The sequence below is a fragment of the Bombina bombina genome, chromosome 9, assembly GCF_027579735.1.
Source record: "Bombina bombina isolate aBomBom1 chromosome 9, aBomBom1.pri, whole genome shotgun sequence".
NCBI lineage: Eukaryota > Metazoa > Chordata > Amphibia > Anura > Bombinatoridae > Bombina > Bombina bombina.
In genome coordinates this window covers 169,055,518-169,075,386 of record NC_069507.1, presented here as the reverse complement: position 1 = coordinate 169,075,386, position 19,869 = coordinate 169,055,518, and the positions used below count along the sequence as shown (strand labels likewise).

Genomic DNA, 19,869 nt, shown 5'->3' with positions numbered 1-19,869 from the left:
AATAACGAATATATTCAATCTTAAAAAAAGAGAAGTTGATTTATTAGTGTCAATGTCTGAAGTAGGATCTTCTGAGTCAGAGATCCTCAGAGGTGGATATATCAGAATGTTGTCTGTCATTACAAAATTCATCAGTATTATGAGAAGTTTTAAGAGACATTTTACGTTTATTAGAAGGCGGAATATCAGACATAGCCTTCTGAATTGCGTCAGAAATATACTTTTTCATATCAACAGGGATATCATGTACATTAGATGTTGAGGGAACAACAGATACTTTACTAGTACTAATAGAAACATTTTTGGCATGCAAAAGCTTATCATGACAACTGTTACATACTACAGCCGGAGATAGTCTCCAATAGCTTACAGAGGATACACTTAGCTTTGGTAGAACTGTGTTCAGGCAGCATGGTTCCTAAAGCAGCTTCTGAGACAGGATCAGATTGAGGCATCTTGTAAAATGTAAAAGAAAAAAAAACAACATTTAAAACAAAAATATCTTATATCCTCATAGAGCCGTTTCAGGAATGGGGAAAAAATGCAAATGCTAAAATAAGCAAAAAAGCAAATAGCATAGCCCTCTGAGCATAAAGAAGGCAAGGTAAAATAAAACCAAATGTTTTGGCACCAAGTATGACACACGGCGCAAAAGTATACTAAGACACAGGAAGACGAACTTGCATCATCATAAACACACATTCGTGCCAAAAATTCTCACGCCAAGAATGACGCAATAAATAACAGCATTTTGCACCCTCGCAAGCCTAAATTTGCCTGCAGAATTTAAAAGGAAAACAAGTCAAATTGAAAAAGACTATACCCCAGTTAAGAAAAAAAACTTCCTAAAACATGATTCCCAAATACATAAAGCGCCAACCATAGCTGAAAGGTTCTTAAATAATGATACATACTTACCGAAAGACATCCATCCACATATAGCAGATAGCCAAACCAGTTTAAGAGTATATCTTCAATCTGAAAAGGGAGGTAGGAGATGAATCCCTACGACCGATGACAGAGAACCCATGAAAAGATTTCCCATGAGAGAAACCATAAAAAAACAAATAGGCATAACTCTCTTCACATCCCTCTGACAAACACTGTACTCCGAGAGGAATTGGGCTTCAGAATGCTTAGAAGCACTTATCAGAAGAAATCATAAAAACTTACTTCACCACCTCCATAGGAGGCAAAGTTTGTAAAACTGAGTTGTGGGTGTGTTGGGAGGTGTATTTTTAGGCGTTTTGATGTTTGGGAAACTTTGCCCCCTCCTGGTAGGATTGTATATCCCATACGTCACTAGCTCATGGACTCTTGCCAATTACGTGAAAGAAAAAATGAAATAATTTATATATTTTAGCATCTACAATGATTTTGCTGAATGAAAGTGCCCTTCACTTACTGTTTTTTATTACAAATTGTGTTGACAGAATAGTTTAAGATTACAATCACTTTAAAACAACAAAACGAATACCCAACATTTGAAAGTGTGACCATTATCAATACCTGTTTATTTTTGTCACAGGTATTACCTTCAAATTAAAGTGTCACATAGACCATCACACAAAAAAAAAGGAAATTTTCCCTTACAAGGAATTTATAATGGTCCCTTCTTCCTTAAAAAAAAAAAAAAAAAAAAAAAAACCCCTCGGGAGAGGGGTCTCATATCTAGCAATTTGCAAAGTGCCTGTGCCCCTGGATATTTCTTTATCTGCAACCTCAACAGGACTGGGGAGAAAAGGAGCAATGCAGCTTTGAGGAAACCCTCTTATTTAATATGATTACATTTTATCATACTCTGGACAAAAAGGTAAGACATGTGCAAAACATCACTGTATTGTAAATCTATGTTTAAAAGGAAATTGTATTAAACTGGAATCCAGCTGAAAGACTGATGACCACAATGTTGTGCATAGCGATACTGTGCATGACAATCTAGTGCAGAATATTGTGTCTGACGAATCTTGATACAAGTTCATGTTAGAATTAGTGATTGTACTGAAAGGGACATTGAAGTAGAATAATTACAAGTTCACATTCATTGCATGTTGGTCTAATTTCTTTTACAACTCACCAATCAGCTTATCTTTTTATGTTTACACAAAATCCTCCTTATCTGGTCTCTCTATAAATAAATAGTGAGGCCAACCTGCTTGTTCTCGTCATGCTCCTATAGAATAGTTCCTGTCAGGGAACAAAAATGGTGGGAGTAGTTCCTAACAGCTAATTAGCGAGGATATTTCAGTATTATTTGAGAGTATACATGGATTTCTCCTTACTTTAGTATAAGAAAATACTTTTAAATAACCTTTAATGTAAAAATGTAATATGTTTAATGTAGCTCTTCTAGCGACAATATATTTTCCTACGTCTCTTTAAGATAACAAAAAAACATGCATCTTCCACTTAATGTTCAAAAATTCTACAAAAGATGCTTAAAGGGACAGTTTACTCAAACATGTTCTCCCCTTTAATTTGTTCCCAATGATCCACTTTACCTGCTGAAGTGTAATAATTGTTTACAAGTATTTCCATTAGCCTTATATTGGCATTTGAAATAGTTGATTTAGCCGGTGGTATCCCCACCTACCCTGAAAGTTTTTGGCCTTAAGACCAAGCTGTGTAGAAGAAATTACACTCCCAGTGGGTTATAGAAGAGATAAGATAATAAAATGTTAATTTCCATTGTTCTCTCCAAGTATTGGTGATTGGTTTATGGACAGTTATAAGATAAAGAAACAGGTATGTGTACACAATGTGATAAAGTAATGAGATCTGATTATACATACAAGCTCAACCCATGTTATTAGGTTGTGGCTTCAAAACACAAAATAAGCTAATTCATATTCACAAGTAAACCTTAAATAAAAGCAAATCTCTAAAAAAAAAAAAAGTAATTGGAAACACATTAAGGGAAAACCAATTTTATAGTATACTGTCCCTTTAAGAAGATTTAACTTAAATAATAGTTTTACTTAATTCTATAGTAACCCTATAGATATGTCCTAGGCAGGTGCAAATGTATTAATGTAAGTGCTTTTGACGAATAAAGGCTACTTTATATACTGCACCATACAATTTTATCCCACTTCATCTCAACCAATAATTAAAGATAAAGGGGCCCATTGTTTCAGAAGCCAAATTATTCCCTGCACAATAAAACATGTTTAAGACAGGCTATGTTATTAAAACTTTTCACTGTCATAGGTTAAGAATTCCAGTTTGGTGTTTTATACTACTTTTTAGCTTGTTTAAAGGGACACTGAACCCACATTTTTTCTCTTTCGTGATTCAGATAGAGCATGACATTTTAAGCAACTTTCGAATTTACTCCTATTATCAAATGTTCTTCATTCTCTTTGTATCTTTATATGATATGCAAGAATGTAAGTTTAGATGCCGGCCCATTTTTGGTGAACAACCTGGGTTGTCCTTGCCGATTATTGAATAAATTGATCCACCAATGAAAAAGTGTTGTCCAGATTCCTGAACAAAAAAAAAAAAAAAGCTTAGATGCCTTCTTTTTTAAATAAAGTTAGCAAGAGAACAAAGAAAAATTGTTAAAAGGAGGAAATTAGAAAGTTGCTTAAAATTGCACACTTTATCTGAATTCTGAAAGAAAAAAAATGTGGGTTCAGTGTCCCTTTAAGTAAGCACAATAAAATGGAAGTTTAAGAAGTAACTTTATATTTACTTACAGAAGATCAGTATTAAAAAGATATTGATCAATGATCACTAAACACATTTCATGCACTGCACATGTGTAAACACATCAGCACTTGACTGCAGTGAAAGATAGAGTAGATAGCAACATGGTGGCACCCATAAGCAAAAGGGAGTAGGGGTATAACCTTAATATCATGCTTATAAAAATGTATTTAGGTTTTCATTTTCCTTTAAAAATATTCACTTATGAAGGAGGATACTGAGTTTAGCATTTCACTCTATCCAACCTGAATTGTACAAAATGTAAAAAAGGAGTGTATACACAGTACACTAACTTAGTCAAATAACAATTAACTGGCGATATTTCCACCAATTATCAATAAGAAATAAAATAAAAATCATTTAGGTGTAGAGGCTAGTAACGCCTTAAACAGAGTATCCATGTCTGTAAGATCACCATCCTCAATCTTAGAATTTTGCAAGTGGAAATTTGACTATATTACGATCTTGCACCCATGACATACTGTACATGCACCAAACTGTCTTCATTGGTGACCTCAATGGCAAGCAGTTCAAATCCAAAAGGGCTAACAAATCCCCCCCCCCTTCCATGGCAATGTCTCCTCCTCCATTAGGACTATACAGGGGAGTTTGCCATTATTTCCATGGTGACATTGTTACTACATCATCTTGGCACCAACAATATTGCCATCAGGCTTAAAATCACCAGTACCCTACATCAGCTAATGCACTGTGCAGTAAAATATAGAGTTTATTTACGATTTATGTCACATGAATGCAGTAATCCTAAAGATCCAGTACATTTAAACATATTGAAAAAAGCCAAAAAGTAAACCTGCGTCTTAAAAATAAGATTCCATCAGAAAAGACCATAGGTATTGCATCTGCGTCTAACCATTCAAATGAACATATACAGAGTTATAACTTGACAGAGGTCATGTTTCAGCGAACAAAGGGTTTCAATTACATAAATTCTAGCCCATGGGGGGCGAACCTTGTGCTATATTACCGCTATATAGATGACCTATTTATAATTTGGAAAGGCGAACCTGAACTTCTAGAATTATTTCTAGAAGACTTAAATAACAACATACTAGGCCTTAATTTCACTCATGAATTTAGCACAAACTCAATTCACTATTTGGACCTAGAAATAGAAATTAAAAATATGATGATTACAACCAAAACCTTCTTTAAAAAAAACAGACGCCAATAACTACATACACAATAAAAGCTGCCACCTAAATAAATGGAAAACAAATATCCCCAAAAATCAATTCACCAGAATCAGGAAAAATTGTTCAGATATTAATCAATACTCCACCCAATCAGAAACTTTAAAACAAAGATTCATTGAAAAAAGATATAACATCCACACTTTGGAGAAAACACAATTAGAGGTAAAAGAAATGGATAGGAACTTGATACTCGCACCAAAACAAAAACCAGCACCTAACCAAAACAAAAACGATCCCTTATTTATTCCTTTTATAACGCAATACAACTCACAACATCATGAAATCAAAAAGATTTTAAACAAACACTGGCATTATATAAAACATGACCAAATTTTGGGACATAGATTGAAAAATAATCCCGACATCATTTTTAAAAAAGCAAAAAAATCGAAAAAACATACTATCACCAAGTGAATTCAAAAATAAGGAAATTCACAACCCCAATACAATCGATCTTAACAAAGAAAAAGTTGAAGGCTTCTTTCCATGTATATCCTGTAAATCATGCAAACATAGTAGCAAGATTAAAACCCTGAAATCTAATAATAACAACCAATATATCAACATCAAGGAAATCATACGATGTTCAGATAAGAATGTCATTTATTGTTTACAATGTTTATGTGGTTACCAATACTTTGGCCAAACTAGCCGTATGCTCAGAGACCGCATAAGAGAACACCTTCACCATATCGAACATAAATCAACTAGCACCAATCTATATAAACATTTTACTGAATATCATAATGGCAATATCCACCACCTGAAATATTGGGGAGTCAAAAAAGTTTTCCTTAATCCCAGAGGGGGAAATCTAGAAAACCTCCTACTTAGAAAAGAAGCGGAATATATTTACTCCTTTAAAACTTTATATCCACATGGATTAAATATGGAGTTTGATTTAAACTTTCTGATCTAAAACTTTTAGATTTAAACATTCCTATATCTACATATATTCACAGAGGAATATATCATATTACATCAACGTTTCGAAATTTGTCGCAAATTTTACACAACATTCAGCAACAAAACAGCAAAATAATTAAAGCACTTTTATGCGGATGCAAAAATTCTAAGTTATCACATATGTCCTAAAACAAAAACACCCCCTTCTTTCCAACTCACAATTATATTTAGTTTATCTTCTCCTATTCACAAATTTATATAGTATATTTCTATCATCTATAGAATGTTTTTAGAGGGCGCACACACAAACTAAACACACATTCAGATCAACTATGTATAGGAAATTATGAGTAGCTTTATATGTTAAAAGTTTCATTCTAGCTTACGTTATTATATCATTCCACAAATCTGTACTACAGCTAAAAATTGTAACCGAACACTCTGCTCAAATATCTGCACAAAGATTGGTCAACTAAGAACCTGTAATTAACCAATCAGGACCTACCTACCCCTTTTTAAAAAGGACCGCGAACACTCTCAGAGGCATCTTGATAAAGGCACCCGCCGAAACGTGTAGATCTGCCCACCTGAGTGTGCACCCTCTTTGACAGTTTATGCCCACACTGTGGGACAAGAACTATCTTCCCTTCAACGGATTCAGCTCTATCTAGCGCTTGAATTAATAAGCGCAAAAGAAGAAGAAAAACATCGGACAACAGACAGAACTGCCTCTTAGAGACTCCTGCAAACCCTGAACAACCACCAGCAAAATCATAAGGGTAAACAGTCTCAGAGACCAACGGATATTCCTAATCAAACTCCTGTTAAAGATTGAGGAATTTTCAAACGCTACAAGCCTCTTAGAGACTCCTGCAAACCCTGAACAGCATACTAGCATAAAATAGGGTATACAGTCTCAGAGACCAACGGATAATTCAATTTGAAACCCCCACGAAAAATTGAGGAACTTTCAAGCACCATAACAGCGTTAAAACGGCTAAGATTTTTCTTTAGCACAACCATTGGAGATATACATTATATCAGCCTCTTTTAAAACTTTGCAACTTCCAACAAAGGAAATAGAAACAAATCTACTGCTTGTTCATATTAACCTCCAAAGCTACAAAAAGCAAGATTGTCAATTTTAAGGCTATAATTACTCCAAACGTATATTGCCTCCGCAACGGTTTTTTATAACCCCATAAAGCTAAAAAGCCTTTTACACTCAAGACAAAATCGTGAGTACTAGAACAATAACAATACTAAACTTTTAAAGCCTCAAAAGAGACCGTATAGACCACAGAAGCAAGCAAAAAGTGTACAATATTTAAGCAACTAATTTCTATCTTCAATTATTGTTATTACAAATTGTATATTGTATTATATGTCTTAAAGTAATAGAGCTCTATACTTTTATTATGCACATGTTTTAAAGTGTTTTAAAATAAATATATTATTTTTTCAACCACAACGCTTAAGCATAAACTCTTATTTAGGTTACACAGTAACATACTATCACCACCAATTATACCTTTAGCTCCCCTCACCTTGGTTATTGCGCTTCATTCTTTGACAGTCGTTTGAAGGAACAACTGTCACACTTGTAGGGTTTAGAGCGTGGTTATATTAACCAATTTTCCCCAACATTATCACTCACCAGGTGCACTCACTCTAAACTTGTTTTTCACTTATAACTTGACAGAGGTCATGTTTCAGCGAACAAAGGGTTTCAAGGATCAAAAATGTACTGAGATGGACAGAAATCACAGAAAATCTTTCAGGTTTTTATTGTAATGGAGGTGCCTCTCCTTCAAAAGCCAGCATAATGAGAAATGGCTCTCTAGCTAAAATGTGTCTTAATAAAATTGTTGAAAGGACATTGCAGTACCATGATTTCTTAGATAAACCTAAGACAAGAGAGCTTTGGATCATCCGGCCCATGAAGTTTAAACTGAAGTGTAGGAGAAACCAGAATTTTTTTTTATTCTAAATCTTAGCAAAATCGATATCCCTTTAACCCTGGGCTACCACCATATTGTATGGTTTTATGATATACAGTTAAAAAGTTTCATTGTGGGGGGGGGGGTATGCATTATATATATATATATATTATTTTTTGTGTATTTAAAACAGAAAATGTAACATTACATTTGTAATGCAAATTCAATTCCACAGGCGCTAGAAAAACAAACACACACACAAGGTTTTTCAACCCTGCTTTATAATATTAAAACAGTGCTTGTTGCCTGCTACATAAGGATTTCAGTTTAAATGCAAGGAAATGTGCAAGACTATGTAGTGATTAATACAAATTCTGATTAAACCACACATATTTGTCTTTTCATTCTTACCTTCCAAACCTGGACACAAGTACCCCAACTAGCAAAGATCCAGCCATTCCACCCAATGCAAACACAGACACCGTTAAGGAATACATAATGGTAAGTGGGCTCTCGGCCAGTGGTTGCCCATATCTTTGGTACCAGGTGGCATTGTAAAATGCTTTGATGTACTGAAAATGAGATAAAAGCCTTGTAAAAAAAAAACGTGCGTGTTTCAATTCAAATTTCCTAATACAATAAATGTAATTAATGGTTATAAATGAAATATACCAAAGATAAATTTTGAAGGTAGGAAAATGGGATAGTTACTTTAATATGATTAGTTTAAAAGCAAGTTAAATTTTCATTCATTGAGTTAATTGCTACACTTTATAATTTTTATGGTTCCCAGAATGTTACAAATACATAAATATATGTAAAGAATAATGAAAATGTACTACAGTTTTCTGGTTAGAGATCGTCTTACATATCACATTTTAACTAAATCTAAAATGAGAGGTTTTGTTCCCAAAAGTTACCTATTAATATGTAACTTTTTTACTTTAAGCTCATAGAAATATTTATTTCTATTTAATTTTTCTAATATACTACAAGGTTTTAGGTTAGGGATTGATAAGTAACTATTTAATGGGGAAATTAATTAATTGAACTCAAGGACAAATATTAATTTAAAAAGACACATAAATAATAGTGTGATAGAATTGTGGCCCTATACTTGTCATAGGACAGTCTTGTTTGATGCAATCACAATCCGAAATCAAGATACTCAACACATTAAGCATTTTTTGGAATTATTGAATTTGACAGCTAAAGGGACTTGATAAAACCTTAAACCGGCCCTTTTGACTTGTTAGCAGATATCCTTAGGGGTTTTCTAATGGAACAATGGTTTTGGGCATGGGATACACATATGCTTTAACCAATCCATCTATTTTCCATGACATCTGAAACAACTTTTACATCATCTTCTACTACCAATTTTGCTAAGTTCTCTTGATATCATTTGCTATAAAGTAACCCTAGGTGGGCCCAGGAGAGTGTGTGTCTTTACATCTTGCACCAATGTTTATAGCAATGTTATACATAGTTGTAATAACTGCTGCCATAGACACATGCATGCTACTCTTTAACAAAGAATATCAAGAAGACAAAGCAAATTTCATAATATAAGTAATATTTGAAAGTTGCATGCAGTATTTGAATAATGAAAGTTTAATTTTGACTTTACTGTCCCTTTAATATGTACATATTGTGTACATATTGAGTTAATACTCACACTTCTGAAAGGTTACATTACAGTTAGGCTTGTGCATTCGGAACCGAATGCAGAAATAAGCGGTATTCGGCTCTATTCAGAGCCGGTATTAATTCTGGTGCAAGATCACCTAGTTAAGATCTGGATTTGCACTGATCTTAATGTGGTGATCTTGCACCAGAATCAATATGGCTCCATAAAGAAGGGATCCAAATGCAAAAGCCTAGTTACAGCACTTGACAGGTCGTCCAAGAGCAGGGAGGTGGCGCTGCACAAGAATTTTCTTGAGCAATGTTAACTTCAGGCATTGGTTGAACAGTGCCCATTGTTCACTTGCCAGAAAGACAGACAGGTTTCCTAGATGGAAACATTGTCACTCTAAATGTTAAATAGGGCCATTAGACTGAACTGGATAAAGATCTGTCAGGCAGCATTAACTGGATATAATGTCCATACCTGGGCAATACTTCTTAAAATAAACTAGATGCACATGTTCTGACTTCTCAGAGCAGAGTTGGTGTTAAATACACAAGGTATTAACCTAAAACATAAAACAAACTCTACACAAGATGTTGCTGGCAAGAACTATACACCCAAAAGTCTCTTCACAGCAACATTCAGTGTTTGGATCCCAACCATAGCTATTGTTGCTGGTCTCTACCACGGTTTTCATTTGTCACATGTGTTGGTAGCTCTAGCCAATTATAGCCTCCCTGGAACATGCATACAATAACTGTACACATTTCTGGTTATTTATTAGCAGGATTTATATCCAGTCTGCACTGGGGTCAGTTGTTTTGTAAGTTTATTCTAAGAGTGCTGCCAGATAGAGGAGATGAATTTAGTTTATTCTTGTAAAGCTGCACAAGATGTGAGATGTGTATCCAATCCAGTCTGTAAGTGGAATCCATTTCCAGGTTTTAATTGTATTTTTAATAAACACAATGCAACATTTTATTACACAGTATAGACTTTTGTGCGGCCAAAAAGTTTGTTTCGGATCGATTCGAATTCGGATACATTTGAATGCATTCATTTCGGATTCGAATAAATTCGGATTATTCGATTTGTGTTAGGTGAGATGTGCTGTGTATTAGACTAGTATTATGTACTGTAATATTAGGTGTAACCCATAGCAGAGTGCTATAACCTAATATAAAGTACAATACTAGTGTAATTGTGATTAGTCCATGGCCATCCGAATGTTACAAATAAATCCAAACTAATTCAGATTTATTCGTTAGATTTGGTGCTACAGTAATTCGGAAATTCGAATCGATCCGAATTTGACAAATTCGTCCGAATTTAAATTCGGAATGAAATGAAACGCACATGTCTATTACACACACATATCAGCATCAGGGTAGAATCCACCCTGATGGTATCTGTTATTTCACTATGCAAATTATATCAGTAGAGGGAACACAGTTCACAAGCTGAACATAAAAATTGCAGGAGAGAGATGGCATGGGATATAAACACAAGTTAAAATGAGCATAAATACTTACTAGGTAAGTTCAGCCTTATTTCTGTTATAGAGATGCAGTGCATCACAACAAAAAAACAGTTCTTTGGTTTATATTTCTCCACAATAGTTATCCTAGTTAATCAGAAACCACAATCAGTATAGGAAGCTCATTTCTTACCTCGCTTGGCGAGTTCACCACTGCTAAGTTGTAGCCATAGAGCATAGAAGATCCAAAGGAAGAGAGCAATGAGACCGCCAACAGTGGGAACGTAAGGTGCTTAGACAAAGAAAGAAGAAAGCACATTTAATATAGGTATACAACTAACAGTTATTGGCAGTTCTTAAAGAAAACTGTGGGGGGGGGGAAAATGACATCCATCAAAATCACTCCAGCTTTATGTTCTCAAGTAGAACTAGACAGGGGGTGTAGAGGCAAATAAAGGAGAGCCTCGCATAACATGGTTTGGAAGAGTGGAGTAGGAGCTGGAGGGTTAAAATCAGATTTAAAGTTTAATATAAATGGTCAAATACATTTAAAAGGGACACTGAACCCAATTTTTTTATTTTTTTTTTATTTAGATAGAGCATGATATTTTAAGCAACTTTCTAATTTACTCCTATTATCAAATTGTCTTCATTCTCTTGGCATCTTTATTTGAAATGCAATTGGTGGATAAATTCAAAGAGAATGAAGAAAAGTTAATAGGAGTAAATTAGAAAGTTGCTTAAAATTGCATGCTCTATCTGAATCATGAAAGAAAAAAATTAAGTTCAGTGTCCCTTTAACCCTTTAAGGACACAGCTTTCAGTTTGCTCAATTGTTTGACGGAAAATTTCCGTCATATGTCCTTAAGAGGTTAATCACTTCGCACACTCCCTCCCTTACATTTACCAGTTTGTATATACTGTGGTTTCTTTGGTTAAAGGGAAATAAAGTCCAAAAAAACAAATCTCACGATTCAGATAGAACATACATTTTTAAACAGCTGTCCAATGTACTTCTATTATCACATTTTCTTGTTATCCTTTGTTGAAAATCAGGAAGGTAAGTTCAGGAGTGTGCACTTGTCTGCAAAACTATATGGTAGCAGTTTTGCAACAATGTTATACATTAGCAAGAACACTAGATGGCAGCACTATTGACTGTCATGTAGTGCTCCAGATATGTGCACGCTAACTATTTATCCCTTCAACAAAGAATAACATGAGAATGAAGAAAATTTGATAAGTAATTTGAATACTTTTTTAAAAATGTATTCTCTATATAGCATTTGGGTTTCATGTCCCTTTAAAGTTATAAGGGCACTAAACCCCCAAAAAATATTTTATGATTTTGATAGAGAATACAATTTTTAAAGTTTCTTTTTACTTCTATTATTTCATTCTGATGTTATTCTTAGTTGAAGAGATACGCTGGTAGTGTGCACATGCCTGAAGCACTACATGACAGGAAATAGTGCTGCTATCTAGTGTTTTTGCTAATGTATAACATTGTTGCAAAACTACTGCAGACAGGTGCACACTCTGCAGCTTACATTTCTGCTTTTCAAATAAGGATAACAAGAAAACGAAGAAAATATGATAGAAGTAAATTAGAAAGATGTTTAAAAATTTATGTTCTATCTAAAACATGAAAAAAAAAAATGGGGTTTACGTCCCTTTAACGAGAATATTTTTTTAGGCAGTTATGTAATTATTGGGTGTATGCACCCACTTAATTCTCCTTAATCATTAGGTACAAGTAGTTCTGTTATTTAGTTATTGTTCTGGCTTCATCTCCATCCATAACAGGCAAAGTTCTTGTTTAAAAATGGTATTTAGCCGAGGGTTTCAAACAAATACAATGGAAAATGTCTCTCTCTGGGGTAGTGAAAAAAAAAATGTATTTTAATAATTCATTGATTTGCTAAAACATGGCATTTTATTTGCAATAAAGGGATATGAAACTCAAAATGTAATTCCCATAAGAGGTTAAATTATATGTAGCAGAAAACTTTCATAAGTAATTTAGCCTGGTTTTCATATAATTTAAGTCTGAAAACTGTAGTCTCCCCCCAAACAAAATTCTCCCATATGGTGGAATTTAGAATTATATCCCCCAACACACTGCCCAGTGATTGTTTGACGAGTATTGGAGCAGAGCTTTTAAAAACATTTATTTATTTATTTTTGCAGTGAATAATATTTGATGCATGTATAAAATCAGCAATTTTGTACTTAAAAAAATAAATAAAAATATATATATATTTTTTTAAAATAAAAGCCTTTTAGCTGTATTTGGCATATAAAAATATAAGTTTTCATATGAATTTCCAACATGTCAGAGTCAAGGCTAAAACGTAGTGTTGGTGCAAATACATATTTTTTTCTTAATTATTTCTACAGAATATATCATATACTGAACTTGTTCTGTAGGAGCTACAATGTCTGTAAACTCAAAAATGTTAGATATTATGTAAACTAAATGTTTTGAAAACAAACTGCAGCCTGACACTGAACATAATCTTAGATAATGAGTACAAAATGCCCAGCAGTCTTGAATATTTCTTGCTTTAAAAACAAATTTGTTATACTTTTCATTGAAGTGAAATAGAAATATTTTCTCTTAGAACATTTTTAATAAATATATGTGGTGTTTGCCAGCCCATGGGTCAGACATTTAAAGAGCTGATCAAAGACACATTGTTGTCTCAATTTTAGCAACATGTCCCTTAAAGGAACAGTCTGGTCAAAGAAAAACTTTCATGATTAAGATAGGGAATGCAGTTTTAAACAACTCTCCATTTCACTTTTATCATCAAATTTGCTTTGTTCTTTTGGTATTTTTTGTTGAAAGCTAAACCTTGGTAGGTTCATATACTAAATTTCTAAGCCCTTGAAGGCTGCCATCTTATATCAAAGCATTTGACAATTGTTTACAGCTTGAGGGCGTTAATGTTTGCCATATAGATAACATTGTGCTTGTGGAGCTACTTATGAGAGGTAAATGATTGGCTAAAATGAAAGTTTGTCAAAAGAACTGAAATAAGGGCAGTCTGTATTAATATAACGTGTTCGTTATGCTTGCTAAACTGGGGAATGGGTATATAAAGGAATTATCTATCTTTTTAAAACAATAACAATTCTAGAGTAGACTATCCTTTTCATGAATTTCCAAAGACTACCAATTTTCAAGGATGTATAAAATAAATTATATTAGGGACAGTAATATCAGATATTAACCCTTTAACTGCTGAGCCATTTCTACTCCTGTGCTGAGCCATTTTGCAGTTTTTGGATGCTGATCACATTTAGGCCATTTTCCATTGAGAAACCCCCAAATATTACATAACTTGTTTTTTTCAGGAGACCCAGCAGATTCAAACACTACTAATATTTTATACATACATAACGTAAGAAACCTGCAACAATGTGTGAAAAAATGTAATTGTTTAATTAAAATTTTAAGAAATAGTATATGTGTGTGTTATTCTCCCTAAACTGAGTAAAAAAAAAAAAAAAAAAAAGTGGTTATCCTCATATACATAAGGGCTTTTTGCATAGTTGTACAACTTATCTCCACGTAGGGGCTCCCGTGAGCCTATATGCAAATATATGGACATTTGTTCACGCTAGGTGATCACTATTACACACAGTTATCACCTGGATATTAAAACGTATATAGTGGCTTTATTTTTAAAACAAGGGGGATTTTTGGTGTTGATTTAACACTAGCGTTTATTTAGAAATATAGCAGAACTTAGCTTTCAAACAGCCTGGGGGGGGGGGGGGGTCTGTAGGATTTAAGGGAGCAGAGATTTAGTGGTTTTAATACCAGCTCCTTCATTCCCCGTTGTCCTTCCCAGAACTTCTAGTGATGAAGTCACCGGCGTCCCTATATCCCAGAGTGACACTGGAGCCTTAGATCACCAAGGAATAAATTCCAGTAGCAGGCTTGGTAGTAGCATTTGTCAAATTTGCTCCCCAGTATGATCTGAGGAACAAACCTCAAATAGTGTCACACAGTCTCATAGTGTGAATTGTCTTTTCTAAAATAGCCAATAAGAAGCCACTCCTCCCATTCAATAGAGAGTAGAGCCTTTTGATGCCTCTCTGAAGCAAAGATGCAGGGGCAGTCTATGTCCTCTAATGAGCAGTCCATATGACTTTATAAGTTGGTACTTCCTGGTGACAAGCTTCAGTGTACCAGCGGCAGGAGAAATAAGTACATGGGTTCTAACAGTTCATTTTAATAGCAGTTTGGTCAGTATCATTAGCACCAACACACTCCATGCAGTGCTAAAAAAATATATATGAATTGGGAAGGAATATTTACTTTACTGTCCCTTTAATGGGCCATAATATCTAATCCAGTAGAGCATTTCGTTTTACGACTATCAACCCTGCTCTACTGTGTGTTTATTAACCCCTGCAAAGGGCTTAAACATACGGTAGAAGAGCTGATTGGTCCCTAGTGGAACCCGCCACTGATCCAATCAGCGGTGCTGCACATATGAGTCAAGCAACAAGCGCTGCAGTTAAACTGGGTCAATAGTAGTAAAATGACATACAACCGGTATGGCCCTTTAAACTAAATTACAAACTGACTAAATATTAATGGTAAAATAAGCCATCTTCAAAATGGAAAAAAAAAAAAAAAAACATAACGTTGTTTAGTTTATTTCAGAAACCCCAACATGACAGTGAATATTTGGCTAAATACATTAAAACTAGCAAAAAATACAGCGAATTGGTTGACTTTTACTCTAGCGATTTCATTTAGTTAAAAAAAAAAAAAAAAAAAACTATTATATTACAGCTCCAGCCCATACAGCATTGCAGTCCCTCCCCTTGATAAAATAAATGAAACCGATTGGTCAGTGATTACATATAGATACGTAGATCTATAACAGATTAGTCTTCCAAAATTCCAGCACTTTTAAAGGGACAGTAAAAAAATAGAAAAAAAATTCATGGATTCAGTAAGCAATTGTAAAAGGTCTTGAAAACTGCATGCTCTATTATCTAATTTGCTTCATAGTCTTGGTATCCTTTTTTGAAAAGCATAACAAGGTAGACTCAGGACCAGCAATGCACTACTGGGAGCTAGCTGCCCATATATGCCTCATCTGATGGTCTCAGCTAGCTCCTAGAAGTGCACTGCGGCTCCTTCAATACAGGTTACCAAGAGAAAGAAGCATATTTATTTCATGATGGAAGTTGTCAAGTTTAAAATTGTATGCTCTAAAACATAAAAGAAAAACTTGGCGTTTCATGTCCCTTTAAGATAGTAAACTAATTTTACTAGATCACTGCAATATCACAATTGTACAAATAGTTTGCAGACCTCTCTGGCAACCAAAAGGTTAACCCTACCAAACAACTATTTGAACATAGCATTAGTATTTTTAATGAAACAAAGTAGACAGGTCAAGGAACATTCTGGTCAAAATGTAAATGCACATAGAAGAATTACATCGTTGAATAGAAACATATTTGCAATATACATGTACTGGCGAAATGCTTCTAGTAAAGTTATCACTGTTTTAGTGTTAACATTTTTCTGCATGTAAAGCATAGCTAGATATTTTCTGTGTACAAGCATTTTAACCCTTTGAGTGCTCATAACGGCTCGGAGCCGTCACAGAGCTTCCCACTCTGGTGCTAATGACGGCTCAGAGCCGTCACTAGCACTCTCCCACCTTGAGGGAGATCTGGGGGCTCCCACCCCTGCAATCGTGCTTATAGAGTGACAGGCATCGCCAGGGCTTCCCATTTTGTGTGGTGACGTCAAGCGCAATAACGTGATGACGTCACCGTGCAACTTTATTTATACTTAATGTTAAGTATAGGAGCAGGGGGCATGCTGCTTAGAAGCCTGTATCTCAGGCATCTAAGCAGCTACAGACCCCCAAGACCCACCATTGGAAAAGTAATTGCCTAACCTTTCCAACGGTGTACATTTTGGGGGTCTGAGGGAAAAAAAAAAAAATTAAAACAAAATCTTAGCACCCAGGTGGGAAAGTGCTTAGCACTCAAAGGGTTAAAAGGGATAGGAATCCCAATTTTATTCATGATTCAGATAGAGCATGCAATTTTAAGCAACTTCCTAATTTACTCCTATTGCAATTTTTCTTCATTGTTTTGGTATCTTTATTTGAAAAAACAGGAATGTAAGCTTAGAAGCCGGACTATTTTTAGTTCAGTACCTGGGTAGCGCTTGCTGATTGGTGGCAAAATGTATTGACCAATCAGAAAGCGCTACCCAGGTGCTGAACATTTTTGCTTTTTCAAATAAAAATACCAAGAGAACAAAGAACAATTGATAATAGAAGTAAATTAGAAAGTTGCTTAAAATTGCATACTCTATCTGAATCATGAAAAAAAAATGGGTTTCCTATCTCTTTAAATACTGCAGCTGCTCAGTGCACCAGTGGGGTTTATATCTTGTCAGCAATTAAACTGAGTAATTACCAGATGGTACAAGCACATTAGTCCGTCTGAGCAAGTGATGTGTTTAAAATGCTGGTGCACGGCGCATATTTAAATACACTTTTGAAACAGCTATAGCGTTTATTAGAAGCATTTTTGCCATTACATGTATACAGGCAGTCCTCGGGTTAGTAACCCAGGGACTGCCTGTATTACAAAAATGCATTCACGTGGAGTGCCTTTGGCTGGAATGTCCCTTTAAGCCATACTATTAATGTATTTATAGATTCATATGCATTTTAATTACATTAAATATAATGCAGCTATCACTGCAGTCAAGAAATACCAGTTTACACGAAGGAAATAGTTAAAATTTAAGCATAACCATAGAAATAATGAGAAATTTCTAGAGCAATAAATATATAACTGAATTTTTTTTTTTTTTAAATTAGATGATACTGCTTCAAAATACATTTTACTCAATAATTGGGGCAAACTATTTTAATTCAGATGGTTTTAATAAACGCCTAAATATAGTGTAATATATATATATATATATATATATATATATATATATATATATATATATATACACACACACACACACATTTATACATACACACATACATACATATTTATACATATATACTTTTGTTTAATCATAACTTGTACATATAGAAATGCAATTAACCATTTAAACCCAATATATCACTTAAATAACATTATTAAGACTACACACAGTTCTGAATTTGTTAGTTACAAAGGGTTAAAAACCTGCCAAGCAGCTGCACTATATTTATGTTATACAACTAAGCGGCTTATAGATCTGAAATATTCCACAATAAATCTAGAATGCAGAGATACAGTATGAAATAATTATTTCAACAACAACATGACTGCACAAAAAATCTTTACTGCTAAGAAATGAATTTTTGTTTTAGTATTTTAAAACTTACCCCTGTGATTTCCTTGGCACCCAACCCTTGCTTAGTCTTATCCATTTAAAGAGTAGGCACCTCTAATTTGAAGTGAGAGTTACCAAATACTTTTCCTTTATGATTTGCAAAAACTTTTTGCAGACCACTATTAAGCCAGTCCATTGAAACTATAGCACTCTTCCTGTGTAATCAATTGCTATCTGATTGAAAAGCTGTGGAAAAAGGCTGGAATCACATGATTTGACTTTAAAAGGAAACATGAATCAATTTGTCAAGCTGAAGTTTAACAAATTGCCTGTTACAGGTTTTCCTCAGAATATTAAGTTCAAGGACTCTGCTTCCATATTATTGTTTGTTTTATCCTTTTTTTTTTAAAATATTTGTATTCACAAACATTATGTATACCTAGTTTTGTAAGAATATTTCATAATTATGCACATAAAGCTCAAATGATGTTATTTAGGGATCACATGCTATGCAGCATTTCCACTCCCTTAATAAAGCTCCAAATGAATGAGATTAAACCAGCTCTATTTCTATAGCCCATAGCCCAGTGAATTATGGGAGATTATAATTGTGAGTTAACAAAATAATTGGATTAGGTATTTTGTAGTTTTTGAAAGTTATTTATATATTTTCTGTGTATGATTTTGATTTCAATTTCCAATGCAGTGTACACTGAAAGTTAGAAACACTATACAACTTGCTAAATGTATTTAAGTCACCAGTATTCTTATACAACCACCGTTTGTTATCTGTAATGTCCAATTCAAAATTAACTTCTAAACTGGTATATTTTAAATTTAAGAGAGAACACTGAGGTAGAGTGAGGAGAGTGTTTCACTCCTGAGCAGGGCCGCGATCAGGGGGTGAATAGGATGACTCCTGTCAGGGGCCCAGTAAGCCCCATGAGTAGGGTTGCCACCTCGGCCATGTTTTCCTTGACACTTATGAGTTACACATGCTGCAGGGTGTGCAGGGAGGAACATGTATTGTGCTGTCTATCAGCACAATTCATGTGATGTCCAGAGGCACTATACAGGTTCCTCCCTGCTTAACCTGCAGCATGTGTAACTCATAAGTGTCCAGGAAAACATGGCTGAGGTGTCAACCCTACCCATGAGGCAAGCACAACTATTATTTAAATATTTATTTATTTTTTTTACATTTTGGCAGCCACCAGAGGGCGCTACAGCAGAGTGCTATTGAGCGTGGGAAATATCATTACAAGGAGTAAAGCATTATCATTTGAGAGGATTTCTGAGTGTTCACTAAACCACTATGCACAGTGTGAGACAGCCATGGCACTTCAGTTTGTACAGTGTGTGCCTGAGTCAGGCAGCAGATCACTTTCATTTGCAGAGTAGGTAGGACTTACTTAGTAAATGTTTTTTATTTATTTGTGCAATTTCAGACTATAACTTCAGTGCGGTATTTTTGTGGTGGGGCCAGGGGCCCATAAAAACAATTTTTTAGCAATATGCAGCAGTGTATTTATGATTATTTGACAATGCTGTAGAAATGCTATATTTAAAGCCATGCAGAAATGTTTCCTCCTCAATACACAAATGGTAAGTGCCCTTTTGGCAGATATGATTTTTTTTTATTTTATATATATATA

At 34.4% G+C, this 19,869-nt stretch overlaps 1 protein-coding gene across 1 annotated transcript in view; it reads right to left on the bottom strand.

Annotated features, from left to right (window-relative positions):
• LOC128640130 (solute carrier family 2, facilitated glucose transporter member 9) overlaps positions 1 to 18,452 on the bottom strand; it is a 146,643-nt gene extending 128,191 nt beyond the window's left edge. Inside the window, exons 1-3 of the mRNA XM_053692482.1 lie at positions 18,267 to 18,452; positions 11,078 to 11,176; positions 8,186 to 8,346 (exon numbers count right to left, since the gene is read on the bottom strand). Coding sequence (XP_053548457.1) covers positions 8,186 to 8,346; positions 11,078 to 11,176; positions 18,267 to 18,311 — 305 coding nt within the window. The 5' untranslated portion in view covers positions 18,312 to 18,452. The remainder of the gene's footprint in view (positions 1 to 8,185; positions 8,347 to 11,077; positions 11,177 to 18,266) is intronic.
• Between the last annotated feature and the right edge of the window lie 1,417 nt (positions 18,453 to 19,869).